The 17,258-nt window shown below is 46.3% G+C and overlaps 1 protein-coding gene across 3 annotated transcripts in view; it reads left to right on the top strand.

Annotated features, from left to right (window-relative positions):
• Positions 1-4,548, top strand: part of Steap3 (STEAP3 metalloreductase) — a 42,418-nt gene extending 37,870 nt beyond the window's left edge. For 2 of the 3 annotated variants that reach the window (XM_029539205.1, XM_029539206.1), the window contains exon 5: positions 3,043-4,465. In XM_029539205.1, the coding sequence (XP_029395065.1) occupies positions 3,043-3,324 (282 nt within the window). In that variant the 3' untranslated portion in view covers positions 3,325-4,465. Of the gene's footprint in view, positions 1-3,042 lie in introns of all 3 variants that reach the window. The other variant, XM_021198645.2, reaches the window with a different exon arrangement.
• Positions 4,549-17,258: the final 12,710 nt, after the last annotated feature.

The following is a 17,258-nucleotide window of genomic DNA, read 5'->3' as shown; positions in this document are numbered from 1 at the left end:
AGCGTCTGACTAGCTGAGTTAGACCCACAGCTCCTCCCTTTGCGTGTTTCTTTTTCGAGACAAGATCCCGTGAAGCCCAGGCTAGCTTTAAACTGGCTATATAGCTGAGGATGACCTTGAACTTCTGATCCTCCAAATGTTGAGATTACAGGTGTGCATCACCATGCTCTGTTTATGAGGCACTGGGGATAAATCCCAGGAGCTTTTACATGTCAGGCAAGCGGTCTACTCCTGAGTTATATGCCCAGCCCTCAAGAGTGCTTTTCAATGTTTTTGGTTTGTGTTTCTTTTTTGGGGGGAGGGGTGTTTGTTTTTATTTGCTATCAGCTGTATTGGACTCTCCCTATCAGTTAAACTCTATAACACTGTAAAGTGTCTAGGAGTACATAATGCAACTGTGCAAAAACCAGGGTGCAGCCATGAAACCCCAAGTTCTGTCCCTGAGTTACAGGCGATTCCTCTGACCTTGCTTGATGCAGGCACCGCCTGAAATAATGACAAGGACCAGCCTGACCCCGACTTGGTGAGTGATGGCCAAAGCCCCTCCATGCTGTAGTAATTGAGTGCCAGCAGGAGCCACGGCTAACAAGCTTCTGTGTAATAAAAATGGCCCCAGCTTGGTGTGCGTGTCCAGGGTTGGGGTTATTAATGGCTTCTTGACAACACTTTTCCTTCTAATTTCCTTTGGTCCTCTAGAAATGTTAAAACCTGTTCCCAAGGACAGAGAGAATTTTAGGGAAAACAAATTCTCTGAAAACATCCAGGCTTCCCAACAGGGCTGGAAAATCTAAAAGCTTTCTGGCTGTCGGCCCTGGCTAGAAACTACTGGCCCAAAGTTAGGATTCCTGCCACGTGTATCACGGAGCTGACTCAGAAAACAAAAGGAGCGATATAGGAGGTGCTGGCTGTAGCTGCTGGTCCCCGGGCAGGTCTCCTTGCTGGGCCAGCATGCTTGTCCCTCAGTGCTTAAGACACTGCCCCATGAGGGTCAAACACAGGGTGTATCCGTGGGAGAGATACCCGACCTCCCATGAGGCCACATCCTAGGCCTCAGTGAGTTCTTACTGCTGCTTCATAGGACCATGCAGGAGACACTGCCCCTGTGTGCGGCCAGTGGTGCAGGATCTGAAGAGGAGCTGGAGCTGGGCCCTCACTAATAAACCAGCCTGGGCACTGGGGCCCTGTGTGGGCTCCTCAACCTCCAGCTAGAAGGGTGTGGGTACGAGGGTTTCCAGAATTAGTGGCTTAGTCCTGGTGACACATTTGTATCATCTGCTGAACTCTGAAAAACAACAGATGACTGAGCTCCACCCTAAACCAGTTGAATCTGAATTTTTGAGGGCGGGGCTGACTTGCGTTTCCCCCAAGCTTCCAAGGTGATATTAACGTGCAGCATCGGTTCGAAACCAGCCTCTGATTGACTGATTTTTCAGAAATAAAATCAGATGGAGAGAGGCAGGGGGGTCTCACTGCATTTGGGTTTATTTTTTAAGGGTAGGGTGCTTTTCTAGACATGGTTTCTCTGTCCTGGAACTCGTAATGTAGACCAGGCTGGCCACCTGAGTTCTGGGATTAAAGGTATGTGCCTGGCCGCATGTGGGGATTTTATTTGCACTTTAAAAATGTAGTGGGGGGCTGGTGAGATGGCTCAGTGGGTAAGAGCACCCGACTGCTCTTCCGAAGGTCTGGAGTTCAAATCCCAGCAACCACATGGTGGCTCACAACCATCCGTAACAAGATCTGACGCCCTCTTCTGGAGTGTCTGAAGACAACTACAGTGTACTTACATATAATAAATAAATAAATCTTTAAAAAAAAAAAAATGTAGTGGGAGCACTTAGGAAGATGGATCATTGGTTAAAATGCTTGCCACACACATACCCTGAGGATTAGAGTTTTGGTTTCCAGAACCCACATAATGCTGAGTAGACATGGGGGCCACATGTCTGCAATTCCAACCTCAGGCAGTGGGGATGGGAACCCTAAGCTAGCTAGCTAGTGAGACTAGGTTTGTCAACAAGCTCTGGTTTGACTGAGGGACCCCGCCTCAATAAATAAGGTGGAAGAGTAAGCAAGGATGATTCCTGACATTAGCCTCAGCCTACACACACACACACACACACACACACACACACACACACTAAGGCAGTGCCCATGAAGACAGTGGACAGCCCTCGGAAAATGCTTGTTGCAATGTTACCTGGACCATCATAAGGCGTGACCTTCTGAATGATGCTCTCCCTCTGTCTCGAGCTCACCACCATACTTAACTACTTGGCATTTCTCCTTAAGACAATTTATAATGGATTTCCTTTATAATCCAGCCTTACCTCAGCTAGGTATTATCTGTAAAATTCTGGCTTGGATATGCCAGCAGATCTTGTTTCTATTCTAATATATGTGAAAATATACATAAAATCAGTGGAGTGTTTTGTTCTTAAGCTCCTTCAGTGTAATTCCACTTAAAAGTTTTCTGGGAGTCATCAGAATTCCAAACAGCATTGTTGGAAGAGAAGAAGCAAGGAGAGGACAGAAAGCATGGCCGTCGGTCGGATCTGCTGGGGTCAGTCTTTATATGCCTTTAGCCTGGTGTGTTTTCGACCAGGCTAGTTTAGGAAGCAATCATAGCATCATAGAGAAGAAGAGCAGAGGGCTCTGGGGGTGTGGCTCAGGAGTAGAGCTAGCCTTGAGTGCCCGGGATTCTCTCCCCAACAGAGCACCCGTGAGACAGAGGTGGGAAGGTCAGGAGGCCAAGGTCATCCTTAGTTACAGACTGAGTCTGAGGGTAGACCAGAAGAGGAGACACCCTGTCAAGAAGAAGAAGTAGGGGAGGGGATGGTGGCCAGGGCCAGCAAGATGGCTCAGTGGTCAAGGCAGTTGCCGCCAAGCCTGACAACCTGAAGTTCATCCCTGGAACTTACATGGGGAAATGAGAAGACCGACTCCTCCAAGCTGGTATGGGGGGGGGGGGCTGGGATTTGACCCAGAGGTGTCCTGGCCTCATGGGCCGTCCTCTCATTCCTGCCTTCTCTCTCCCCACAGTCCACGCTGGGCTTCGTGGCCCTGATGCTCAGCACGATGCACACACTCACCTACGGCTGGACCCGTGCCTTTGAGGAAAACCACTACAAGTTCTACCTGCCGCCCACGTTCACACTCACGCTGCTCCTGCCCTGTGTGATCATCCTGGCCAAGGGCCTCTTCCTCCTGCCCTGCCTCAGCCGCAGACTCACCAAGATCCGCAGGGGCTGGGAGAAAGACGGGGCTGTCAAGTTCATGCTGCCCGCCGACCACACACAGGGGGAGAAAACAAGCCACGTGTGAGGCCCTGGAAGTGGAGACAGGCACGACTTGTGGGGGGGGGGGCCCTGAGCTGGGTTCGGGTCTCTTTTCTGGATGCTGCACAGTGGGGTGATGATATATGCGTGGGTGGCTGAGATCCTAATTCCTGGGGTGCAGGTGTATGCTGACATACTCAGAATGACACCCCACACATGTGATATGTACTCACATATATTTCACATATAATAGGATTTGCTATTATTCTTACTTAGTAAAAAAAAAAGTGGGTCCCTATATTTCAACGTAAGCATTTCAAAGCAAATGCCACACACTGAACAGCAGATCCCATGCTTGTGGTATCTACAGAGGCAGACAGACACTCTGGTATAGGAGAAACTGTATTTTGTTGGGTTCTGTCCTTTAATCTCTATGTTCCTTATTAGCTAAATCCTAAAGTTGGTGCAAAGCTGGGGCAAGAATTGCGTCTGGTGCCGCCTACCCCCATCCCAGGGCTAAGAAAGAAGCCTCAAGTGAACAGGGGGCCAGGTGTGGACTCTGCTGCTTCCCTGGGCGTGCGTAGGGAGGCTCAGCAAGATCCCCTGGAATCTGAGCTTTTTCAGGTCTGTCCTTTCTTCAGGAAAGGGTCTGAAGCTGCCCCATCTGATCCTAGCTGAGCTGAGAAGATTGTTCCCCACCCCCTGAAAGTCCAGAGTCACCGCGGAGCCTGCAAATTGATCCTTCTGCGAAGGTGTGAAGCCACCGCCTCTCCGGAGCCATTAATGAACCTGGTCCTCAGGAGGATAATTGTTTTCTCTCCATCAAGTTGGTGGCGACCCTCCTTTAAATCACTGTGCCTTCTCGCCTTCTCGTCATTAATTTGGACATCTCCGTGGAGTGGACACTTGTCAGGGCAGTTCACGGGGGAGGGAAGCATTAGAGATTGCAGAGAATAGCCATCGAATCCTCTTCTTGGGGCCACCCTCCCCTGGACGTGCCCCAGGCCTGCCTTCATTAAACTGATCCATGAGAAGAATAATAGGGACCCCTTTTCATTTACCCTGTTGCCTGTAGGCAGAGAACCTACCTTCCGAGCACCCAGAAAACACAGTGGCCCCATGCTCTTTTTCAGGGGGTTCCACAGCCCCCTTCCCCGTGTTTTTGCCTTCCTCCCTCCCTCCCTCCCTCCCTCCCTCCCAGTTACATTCAACTACAAAAGTCTTCAAATATTGTTTTTTGAATTCTTAAAGAGACCTCATTTTATTACAATAGTTAAAATTGTCCTTTGTTTATTATTCTTATTAAGCTTTCCTGGGGCCTGGTTTATTAATTAGACCTAATCACAGGTGTGTATAGGAGAAATGTAATATATGCTTGTGTGTGTGTGTGCATGTGCGTGTGCACGTGTGCGTGCGTGCGCGTGCACACATGTGCACACATGTGTTTTGGTTATCTGCCGGTCTCAGGAATCCTGAGACTGTTTTATAATTCAAAACAACTGGGGGTGGCTTTTCTGCCAAAGCTACAAGTTTGGGCTTTACTGCTCAAAACACAGAGGGTCAGACCATAGCCAGGGCATGGCGCATCTATCCTCCCAGCCCTGTGACGTCCATCTATGAGGAAAGAGTTAGGAAAGAGCCAGACCCCTAAATCCTGCGGAGCTTGAGTGAGCTGTTGGCTCCCCTGGGCCAGGAAGCATCTTTTGACACAGGGAAGGAAGAAGGCTTGGCCCAAGTACACAGGATGAGATGTCCCTCTTCCCATCAGGGAGAGCGTCATAAGGGTCCTTAAGTGAAAAGGGGACAGAACCCAGTGCAAAAACCCTTTTGTTAATGGGCAGAGGTGTCACACTGAAGAGTCTGGCTGCTTCTTGAAGGTATGGGCAGCCAATACTCCATGTTAGAAACAGGGCCTACGACCTGAACTGGTGCCAGCTACAGCCCACAGAGAGGACCACTGGAGGCAAAGCAGAGAATCCAGCATAACGGGGACCAATGAATTCTCTGCTGACTGCAAGCAGGAAGAACACTGAAAATCACAAGTAGTCCCAGCTGGTGGACATCTACTGCCTTCTCCGTCTTTCTCTGGAGGGAGACAGTTCCTTGTAGCAAAGGTACCCATTGTAGCAGAGGTGCCCACTGCAGGAGAGGTGTCCACTGTAGCAGAGGTACCCACTGCAGCAGAGGTACCCACTGCAGCAGAGGTACCCACTGTAGCAGAGGGACCCACTGCAGCGGAGGTGCCCACTGCAGCGGAGGTGCCCACTGTAGCAGAGGTACCCACTGAAGCAGAGGTACCCACTGTAGCAGAGGTACCCACTGCAGCGGAGGTACCCACTGCAGCGGAGGTGCCCACTGCAGCGGAGGTGCCCACTGCAGCGGAGGTGCCCACTGTAGCAGAGGTACCCACTGCAGCGGAGGTGCCCACTGTAGCAGAGGTACCCACTGCAGCAGAGGTACCCACTGTAGCAGAGGTACCCACTGTAGCAAGGGTACCCACCTTAGCAGAGGTACCCACAGCGGGAACAGGACAAATTCCTTTCCTCACCTTGTTGCTGTCACAGCTGCTTATCAGATGGGAAGTGGGTGCTTGTCAATCAGCTCATAGGTGGCAGGTGATCTTGCATCTCCCCAGGCAGTCAACAACTTCATGGAGACTGGTCACGCTAAGCCAGGTAAAGTCCCAGAGTACCCCAACTCAGTACTCTAGAGATGAAATGCCACAGCCTGCAGTGGACTTGCAAAGTCTCTCTATGGTGGACACAGTTCCTGTCTCATCTCTCAGAAGTGACAGCACACAGCCAGGCTTTCCTTTCTGGCAATAGGACCACACGGGCAATGGTCCCTTTGTGGCTGGAGCCTGTGCTCATTTGGCCATACATTAGATGGAAGGGATGCCAAGGTGGACATTAATCTCTGCCAGAGGTGGCCACTGAGGAATGGCAGTTATGCAGAGGAATGACAAGCCACTGATGGAGTGGGCGGGGTCCCCACAACACAGTCTGGGCTGTAAAACACAAGGTGCCTGACAAATGACAGTCAGGGTTGTCCGCCACCCTGCACACACATATACAAAAAACCGCATATTTCCTGAAAAGCCTATAAAGTGTTGGGTGTTGGTCTCAAAAAGTTCTACAATTTCAGATAGTTTATCTCTGCTGAATTACATCTCCAACAGCTGCAGAGAATGCCTCTGCTTCCCACACAGTGCAAACTTGGATACACTGGCCATTCTAGCCCTCCTCTCGGACACACTGGCCACGCGAAGCTTCCTTCCCCTCCCATGAGGTGAATAACGAGGCCCTGCTTACCAAGCGCTAGTCTCATTTACTGGACTAGAAACCTGGCTTGTTTCTGCAAGTTCCCGTTGTTGGCAGAGACTGGTTTTCAAAACACTTAGTCAATCGTGAAATATGTCCCCACCCATTGGACTTCTACTTCCAAAGGATCTATCCTGCTAAATCCAGTCTCTGGAATGAAAATATACTTTTTATTTGTTCGCTCTTTTTTATTTCATTATATGTGGATGTGGTGTGGTGTGGTGTGTGCATGCATGTGTGTGTGCTGTGTGTGTGTGTGTGTGTGTGTGTGTGTGTGTGTGTGTGTGATTGTGTGCGGGTGTACAACTCAGGAGGACAAAGAGTCAGTGTTCTGCTTCTTCCAAGTAGGTTCCAGAGATAGAACTGAGGTCTTAGAAACGAATGCCTTTACTCACTGAGCCATCTCTCTGACCTTGAGACATTCTTTTAAGGCATGGCTCCACTTAACTCTCAGGAAGCAAGGCAATAAGCGGGGCTGAAAATAAACAGGGGCACACAGATGTGCAAAGAGCTGCCTGGCTACTGGCTGCTTCCTAGTGGAAACCAATGTTGTTCACACCAGCTCAGGAGGAGCTCATTGTCCCCTGGTGAGGCAGCACAGGGACATTCCCCAAGGATCTTAAAGAGCAGAAATGATGTCTTCTAGACATGACAGAACCGATGCATTCATGAACCTACAGCAGCTACAGCTGCCTGAACAAGACGGAGCCACTCAGTATTCCAGCACGGAGTATATTCCACCTTTCACTGAGCATCTGTGGACAGTTGGTGGCTTTTGGAGGAGGGAGAGTCAGTTTTCTTTAAGGGTGTGGCCACTGACAAGCTGACCATGTGTCAGTAAATGGACCCAGTCCCATGAATACACAGACAGCACCAACTGAACTCATTGGGTTAATAAAACAACAACAAACAACAAGCAACCATCCATGCAAACCATGAAGTTGGTAGGAAGTACGAGATGATTTGGGAAACATTGGCAGAACTAGTTGGAAGTAAATATGATCAAAATACATTGTGCGCTCATATGAAATTCTCAAGAAATTGATTAAAATATTGAATTTTTAAAAGAGGTGCTGGAGAGATGACTTTTCAATTAAGAGCACTTGCTCTTCCAGAAGACTGGGCTTCAGTTGCCAGCACCTACAGGATGGTTCACAGTTCCCTGCAGTCCCCAGGGGATCTAACACCCTCTTCTGGCCTCTGCAGGCACCAAGTATGCATACAGTGCATAGAAATACATGCAGGTGAAACATCTATAACATAAAATCAAACAAAAGTAATTGTTTTCCAAAGAGAAACCAATGAAAACTGAAGAGACTAATGGCCCTGGGGCAGGAGATACAGCTCAGGTAAAGAGAGTATGCTGTTCCTGCAGAGGACAGGAGTTCAGTTCCCAGTATCTGAATCTGATGACTTGTGAGCGCCTGTAAATCCAACTTCCAGGGATCATACCTGGCCTCAGTAGGCACCTGCACATATGTGGCAAAGACATACACACACAAATGCACACACAGATACACAAAGACACAGAGAGAGACAAAGAGATGCACAATACAGGCACACATATACGAGAGAGGGGGGGAGGGGAATGAGAGAGAGATAGAAAGAGAGAGAGAATGAGAGAGAGACACAGAGAGAGAGTCAGAGAGAGAGAGAGCTACAGACAGGCACACACATGCACACAGATATATACACAGACACACACAGATACAGAGAGAGACAGACACACAGAGAAACACAGACACATACATACACCCAGAGATATACACACAGACACACAGAGAAACACACAGATATACACACAGAGATACATACACACACACACACACACACACACACACACACACACACACACACACACACCACACATTCATATCTTCAAAATAAAACACCTTTATATGGGGGAGAGGCTGGAGAGACAGCTCAGTGGTTGATAGCACTGTCTTTTGTATAGAACCCAGCTCAATTCCCAGCACCCACACAATGGCTCACAAACCTCTGTAACCCCACTCTAGGGGATCCAACAGGTATGTATGCGGTGCACATCCGTGCATACAGCCAAATAGTCATAATGTAAAGTAAATAAACAAAAATCCTAAGAAAGAAAGAGAGACTCACATGCCACCAATTGTTGGAGTTGCACAAGGAAAGAATCGTGAGAAGGCAAATCGTGACGAGGTGAAGACCAAGATCTTCTAAAGCCAGTAAGACTGGGGTCTCACTGAAGCAGAAAGCACAGGGTTCACCAGCAGGCAGGAAAACAAACGTAAGCCACACTCAGACCCAGCAAGCTGCTCTGCAAAGCAGTCAGGAGAGACAAAAACACAAGCCACCTACAGTTGTGGATGGTAAGAGAGTTCCTAACATGTCAGTGGGAATCAGCAAGTAGTGGCTACAGCTCTTAAAGGGCAGGGAAGGCGTGATCATCTCTATTTACTTATATATGCATTATTTATTTATTAAGTTTTGAGACAGTCTCTTATTATGTAGTCTTGGCCAACCTGTAACTACATAGACCAGGCTGGCCTTGAACTAATAGAGACCCACTGGCCTCTACTTCCCAAGTGTTGGGATTTAAAGTGCATGCACCAGGCCCAGCTCAAATTAGGATTTGAAGGACATGAATAAAACCTTGGGTTTGAACCCCACACATGGGGGTGCAATCCTTCAAACCCACCACTTAGGAGGAGAACCGGAAGTTCCAGATCATCCTTGGCTATATAGCAAGTCCAAGACCAACCTGAGATTCATGCGACCTTGTCAAAAAGAAATGAGGGCAACATGAGTGTTTCCAGGAAACAAAAGTTAAGAGGTTCCCAGCAGTTCTTCCCTAAAGTCAGGCTTGGTGAGAAGGCGTAGGATCCCAGAGGAGAGGCTGAAAAGGAAACAAAGAAACCCCAAGCAATGAGGCTTAGGGGGTAAAGGGACTTGCTGCCAAGTCTGAAGAACCAAGTTTGATCCCCAGGACCCCAGGAAGTCACTGTGCTCTTAGGCAAACTCACCAATGTCCACTAAGAGTTCTAACTCCCCAAAGTCTTCAAGTCTGACAGGATCTTTCTAACACAGATGCACTGCCCTGAGCCTTTGCATAAACCCAGACTCCAGTGTCTACTGAGGCAGAGCGAAGGAACGCAGCTCTTCTGCTCACAGAATGAACAGGAGCCCGGCACCCTAGAGAGAGCCTGCCCCTCCTGCACAGGCAGGCTGCCAGGACACTAACCCAGCCTCCCCGGGCCCCTCCCCACTGCAGCTGGGCAGCTCAGGAGGTGGCCACTCTAGGTTTTATACCAAAGGGACACCAAAAGCAACCCTCCAGTGGGAGGACCTGAATTTGAACCCCAGACTTCACATAAAAAGCAGGATATGTGGTGTCTGTAATCCTGGGGCTGCCAAAGGGGGATGAGAAGCAAAACAGGGGACTCCCCAGAAGTCCAAGTGCCAGCTAACCTGGGGTACCCAGCAGTGAACAAAAGACTGTCTCAAGACAAGGTGGAAAATAGGGACTGACACCCGAGGTTGACCTCTGGCATTAGCCCAGGCAATCACCACAACAAGCACTCATAAATTATGCTCTTCAATCAAAAGGTAAGAGAGTGTGAGGGGTAGGTGTGTGTGAGGGGTAAGTGCATGTGAGGGGTGGCTGTGAAAGCACGCCCCAGCTGGGGGGCTGTTGGCTGGCCATGGCTGGTGCAGAGGGAGAGTCAGTGGATGACCCTGTACCCAGGTGCATGCCTACTGGCAGCATTAATTAGATTCAATGGCTTAAAAAAAGACATCATGACACTGTGAGGGGGGACATGACAGGGCAGGCCTGGAGCAGCTGAAGGGGAAGGAAAAGTGACCGATTCGATCAAAACACATCATCATCATGCATGAAATAAATAAATATAAAATAAAGTTTTTATTCTGAAAGAATAAACAAAAATCTATTTTAAAAGATGTGGAGACTGGAGAGGGGAGGGGGCAGGAACTGGAAGGAGAGGAGGGGGAAGCTGTGTTCTGGATGTAAATAAATAAGTACATTAATTAATTAAAAATAACATCATGAAATACTATCATTATAAAAATAATAGTAAATAATAAATACATCAAATATTTGCAACAAAGAAAAGTACACAATATGAAGATTAAGCTTTCTAAAAATAAAGAACTTTAAGGTATTTTTCAAGCTAAGTGAACTTTCTTACAAAATAAAAACAGACTTTTATTATTTCAAAAAAGATGGAGACTCTGATTAGATTTTGTCAATCTAGTTATGCATATAATTAATTATGTATACAGCTGCATACCTAAAGACCAAAGGCAATGGTAGAAGACAATGTGTTAGGAAGAGAGAAACATTAAGATAGGGGTGGCTAGATTATCACATAAAGTATAGTTTATGACAAAGGCATTATTTGGGGTAGAGGATCATCATATAAAGTTAAAATATTTAAATATTTATAATTGAATGCATTAGATAATGTTGCCTCAAAATACATGAGGAAGGGCTAGAAATATTTCTCAGTGGTTAGGAACACTTGCTGATCTTGCAGAGGACACACACTGGGCTCCAGAGGTTTCCAACAACCCCTCCTGGTCTTGCCAGACACCTGCACTCACATGCACGGACTCACATAGACACACTTACATACACATAATTTAAATACATATAATTTAAATATGTGTGTATAGGAAAAATTGCATCCTAGCTTGCTTTCTGTTGCTGTGATAAATACCAAGACCAAAAGCAACTTGAAGAAGAAAGGATTTATTCCTTCTTATACCTCACATAATGAAGGGAGTCAGGGCAGGAACCTGGAGGCAGGAACTGAAGTAGGAGCCATGGAGGAGTGCTGCTTACTGGCTTGCTCCCCATGGCTTGCTCAGCCATTTTCTTATGCAGCCCAGGGGTGGTACTACCTATGATAGGCACAGAGTTGCTTGTAGGCAAGCTGAGGGAGGCAACTCCTCCATTGATTTCCCCTCCTCCAAGATAATTCTATGTTGGTTAAGTTGATGGCAGCAACCAGCCAGGTTGGCAACCTGCCAGGAGGCAGGAAGGTAGAGGGAGGGAGAGGGAGGCCATCACCATACTAAATCCCAACAGGTAAACATTACATGTGTGTTTAACAATAGAAGCTTGGCCGGGTGTGGTGGCGCACACCTTTAATCCCAGCACTTGGGAGGCAGAGACAGGCAGATTTCTGAGTTCAAGGCCAGCCTGGCCTACAAAGTGAGTTCCAGGCCAGCCAGGGCTATACAGAGAAACCCTGTCTCGAAAAACCAAAAAAAAAAAAAAAAAAAAAAAAAAAAAAATTAGCTTGATGTCACAGTTCTATTCCCAAGAAAACATATTAGGCCATAAAGCAAATTTTAACAAATAGAGAAAAATAAGTATGTAGAATACATGCTCTAAATTCAACGAAAAAAAAATCATTAGAATTCAAGAACAATGTGGTATTTTAAATGTCCAAACATTTGAAATTTAAAATACTCATTTCTAATTAGGTCATTTATTAAAGAGAAAACTATAATAGAAACTTTTCAAAACTTTTTAATTGGATTATTATCATTAAATACCTCTACCAAAGAGTTCAGGATGCATTAAAAGTATGAATTAGAGGAAGCAAATACTCTTGACAAGAACCACATAACAAATAACCACATGAAATATGGTTAAAAAAAATAAGGAAAAATGTAAAATCCACAGTACAAAGAAGGATAAACAGAATTTATGAAGCAAGAAACAAAGACTCAGTGAGAAGGCAGCAACCCTGAGAATCATTATTTTTTTTCAATTAGACTAATCAAATAAATGAATCTTAGATAAGGCTGACCATGACTAGAAAGACAAAGATTCAAATGAGCCACTGAAAACTGAAGAGGAGACAACAGTACAGATGAAACAGATTTTTTAAGAGACCATAAGCAATTACATGTGAGGTCCGGAGAGACGGCTCAGTGGTTAAGAGCACCTAGGTCCTGAGCTCAATTCCCAGCAAACATGTTAGGTGGCTCACAGCCATTTGCAACTGCAGCTCCAGGGGACCGCAGAGCCCTGGCCTCTGAGGGCACCCGCACTTATCGGGCACATACTTACACAATACACACAATTAAAAATAACAACAATAACATTTAAAAAGAGTTTACATGTGAAATTGTGCACATAAGTTGGAAATGTGGACAGAATGAACGAGCCTATAACCATGCATGTGATGTGCTTGGGGAATCCAGAAGAGAACGCTGGCCCCAATGGAATTGGAGTTACAGACAGTCCTGAGCTGCCATGTGGCTGCTGGGAACTGAACCTGGGTCTTGTACAAGAGAAGCCAGTGCTCTGAACCACAAATAAACTACTCTCCAAGAGAACATAAGGGTTAGTAAGGGATAATATATGATAAAAGAAGAGTGCACTCAGGGCTGGTGAGATGGCTCAGCGGGTAAGAGCACTGACTGCTCTTCCAAAGGTCCTGAGTTCAAATCCCAGCAACCACATGGTGACTTACAACCACCTGCAATAGGATCTGACACCCTCTTCTGGTGCGTCTGAAGACAGCTTCAGTGTACTTATTTATAATAATAAATAAATCTTTGGGCTCAGAGTGAGCACAGACTGAGCGAGTGGGCTGACCAGAGAGAACAGGACCAGGGCAGAGAGAGTGGGGTTGACTGGAGCGAGCAGAAGTCCTAAATTCAGTTCCCAAGAATCACATGAAGGCTCACAACCATCTGTACAGCTACAGTGTAGTCCTATACATAAAATAAATAAATAGATCTTTTAGAAGAAGAAGAAGGAGGAGGAGGAGGAGGAGAAGAGTGTACTCCACTCTTAAAACTGCAAGCAAAGCAGGCTTAATCTTGTGAGGTAACCAAGCCATGTGACTACATTTGGCTTATTCTATTGCAAATGCATCTTAATGTAGATTCTATAAATACTACTAATCACGTCACCACATGGAACTTTTGATCATCTTAACAGCAGTAAAAAAGGAGAATGACAACATTTATTCTGTATTTGCTATGGTTTGGATGTTGTGTGAATGTGTCCCCCGAAAGGTCATGCATTGGAAACCTGTCTGCTGTGTGACATTTTTAAGAGGCGATGGGACCCTTTAGGAGTGAGGCCTGTTGGGTAAGGTGACTAGGTCATCACTGAGCATTGTCCTTACAAGGGGCCAGGGGCAGGGATTAAGATAGGACTCAAGGGACATAAGTAGCCTGTAAGATTTGGTTGACAGAAAAAAATTGCAACAGAAAATGAAAACAAGTCAACAAAAACTCACCAGGTCCATGGAGGCAGCCCCGTTGGCTCTTAGTTAGGGTTACTATTACTGCAATAAAACACCATGACCAAAAGCAACCTGAGAAGGAAAGGGTTTATTTGGCTTACGTACCCTGAATCACAGTCCTCAGAAGGATGCCAAGGCGGAACTCAAACCAGGCAAGGGCTGATGCAGAAGCCATGAAAGGATACTGCTTACTGGCTTGTTCCCCATGGTTTGCTCAGCCTGCTTTCTTATAGACCCTAGGACCACCAGCCTAGGTGGTGGCTCCACCCACAATGGGCTGGATCCTCCCCATCAATCATTAATTAAGAAAATGCAGCCTGATCTTATGGAGGCAATATCTCAGTTGAGGTTCATTCTCTCAGATGACTCGAGTTTATGTCAAGTTGACACAAAACTATCCAGCACAACAGGTTAAGTCGTCACCTTACAAGCATGAGGACCTGAGTTTGGTTAACCAGAAGCCACTCCCCTATCACATATATGCACATTATTTTTTAAAAGCCAAGCATGGTGTGTGCAATTGTAATCTCAGCATGGAGGAGGCAAACAGGTAGATACCTGAGGCTCACTGCCTGGGCAGCCTGGCCTACGGGAAAGTTCCAGGGCAATAAGAGACCTGGTTTCTAAAAACAGAGTGGATGATACCCGAGGTTCTCCTCTGCCTTCCGTATGTATGCACATGTTCTCAAACCACACATACACATAGATCTGCACACACACAAACATGCACATAGCACATACAGATGCATGCCCATGAAAGAACAGCTTCTTCCTTCTTGGTGTCCAGTTTTCTGTCTCACATGAGATTCCTCCCTCCACACAAGTTCCCACAATCATGATACTATCTATCAAAAAGCTATCAAAACCCCAGTCCATAAAGCTGTCCAGTTGTGGACCGTCAGACTCCAAAACTATTAACAAAACCTCCTGTCTTCTTTATAAATTACTGAACTTCAGGTATTTTGTTATAGAAGCAGGAAACAGACTAATACAACCATTATGCTGAAGGAGGAGAGGAGGGAGGGAGGGAGGGAGGGAGAGAGAGAGAGAGAGAGAGAGAGAGAGAGAGAGAGAGAGAGAGAGAGATTTCTTAGAAAAGAGAAACCAGAAGGATTTTTATCTTAACCTGTTACACCATCTATAATCATTCTGATGCTGACACGTTTGTCACATTTCACATCAAAGTCAAGAACAAGGGCTGGGGATGCAGCTCAGTGGCGCAGCATTGGCCTAGCATGCTCAGAGCTCTGGACTCCATCCCTGCTGTTACCATGATTTAATTGACTAATTAATTAAAGAACAGGTCAACAGTGCTCATCATCACCATCTCTATTTAAGACTGTATCTATTGTAGAGAAGAGATCTCAGCCAAAGTGGAAGGACCAAATGGTTAGAGAGGCAAAGCCACATGCAACAGGGAAGATGCACCTCTCGGGACTCTCAAATGACACAGTCACTGTGTCCTGGAAAATCAGAAGAGTGGAAACATTCTCATAGCCACTCGGAGGCTTTAGCCAGCCTGCTCTTCACTAACATAAAGATCTGCTGAGGCTGGAATTTGGTTCAGTCAGTAGTGAGCTTGCCTAGCACATGCAAAGCCCTGAGTTCTATTTCCAGCCCAGAATAAACCAGTGCTGGTGATTCCATCCCAGTACTCTGGGGGAGGGATGTGGAGGCAGGAGGATCAGAGCTCAAGGTCAGATTCCACTGCTTAGAGAGTCTGAGGCCATCCTGGGCTACATGAGACCCTGTCCCAAAATAAATAGATAGACAGACAAACAATTGTTCAAACTTTAGGATCCTCTCTTAAGAAAATAAAAATACTGAATTCTCACACAGTAACAACAGTGGTAAAAAAAAAAAAAACACACTTTTAAAAAATGGCTTTTACAATGACAAGAATACAAGCTGTGTAGAATAAAGCCTAATACATATGGGAAAGACCTATAATGAAAGGATGGGATTTTACTGAAAGCATTATATATGATCTTGGGAAGGAAAACTCCATGTTAGTAATTTCAGTTGTCTCTAAATTTATTTATATATTCAATGAGATAAAAACTCAATCTTTTTTAAAAGAAACTGTCCATCTGGTTTAATAAGTTTTATTATCATTTTATTATAGCACTGTCAATAGTGCATTACACACAGATCTAGTGAAAGAGAAGCATCAGAGGCAGCTGGCCACCTGAGGGCGCACTGGAGTCAGTTGGGGGTCAAGGCAAAGGGGGCTTCATCATGGTGTCCACCACAGGGGATTGGCATGGTAGAGCAAGCAGGTTTAGAATATCAGTGGGCCCTGGGGATATGGGCCATATCTGGGTGCTGAGTGTCCGGCTACAAGATGATTATGTGGGAACAGAGAGAGCTAAAGTGTGAGCCCCCAATACAGAAGTGGCACATGCTGAGAATGTTGTTTTGAAAGTGCAGCCTGGAGAGATGGCTCAGTAGGTAAGAGTACTCACTATGCGAGTGTGAGGACCTGAGTTCAGATCCCAGAACCCCCACAAAAAGCCAGGAGTAGGGGCTGGAGAGATGGCTCAGCAGTTAAGAACATTGGTTACTCTTCCAGAGGACCCAGGTCCACTTTCCAGGACCCACATGGTGGCTCACAGTTGTCTATTAACTCTGGTTCCAGGGGATGCGACACTGTCTTCTGGCCTTCTGCAACAGGTACTCACATGGTGTACAGACACAGGCAAAACACCCATATGCATAAAACAAAAACAAGTAAATTTAAAAAAAGGGTCATGCTTGTCTGCATGCTTCTGTAACCTTAGTCTTATAGGGAGGAGGAGGAATTGGAGAACACGGGGGCTTGCGGGTGCAGCCTGCCATCTTGTAGAGTAAGGATAGAATGGAATGCCTGACATTGTCCTCTGGCCTCTGCATGTTCACATGTGTGCACATACACATGCACATGCCATATACATATACAATGTGCACCCAGAAGAAGGCGGGTGAAAGAGAAGCAAGGGATCAAGGCGAGGTGGCTTGATCATCGTATCAGGCTGTCCAAAGTAAGGTGTGCCTGGCAGGCACAGGCGGGGCAGGGGTGAGAACACAGGCTCCCCAGAAGCTGGAGTCACGGGTGAGGAACCTGGTGCCAATATCTCCACAGAGGAACCAAGAGACCAAGACAAGTTAAGGTGCTTGCGATGAATCAGGCGTGGAAGTGCGCCGTACCAAATATCAAGATGTATTTTAAAGTTATCCTAATTAACACAGGGTGGTGGAAGCCCAGGAATAGATAGAACAGAAAACCTAAAAACAGGCCCACACAGATACGGAAACCTGAGGCACCACGTTTTGTTGATTCAGAGACACATATTTTGCATATTTTAATTTCTCTGAAATTAGAACACTTCTTGCAATTGATAATGTCTACA

The sequence above is a fragment of the Mus pahari genome, chromosome 5, assembly GCF_900095145.1.
Source record: "Mus pahari chromosome 5, PAHARI_EIJ_v1.1, whole genome shotgun sequence".
NCBI classification, from domain to species: Eukaryota; Metazoa; Chordata; class Mammalia; order Rodentia; family Muridae; genus Mus; species Mus pahari.
The sequence above is the reverse complement of the archived record's forward strand: the minus strand, read 5'-3'. Positions and strand labels throughout refer to the sequence as shown.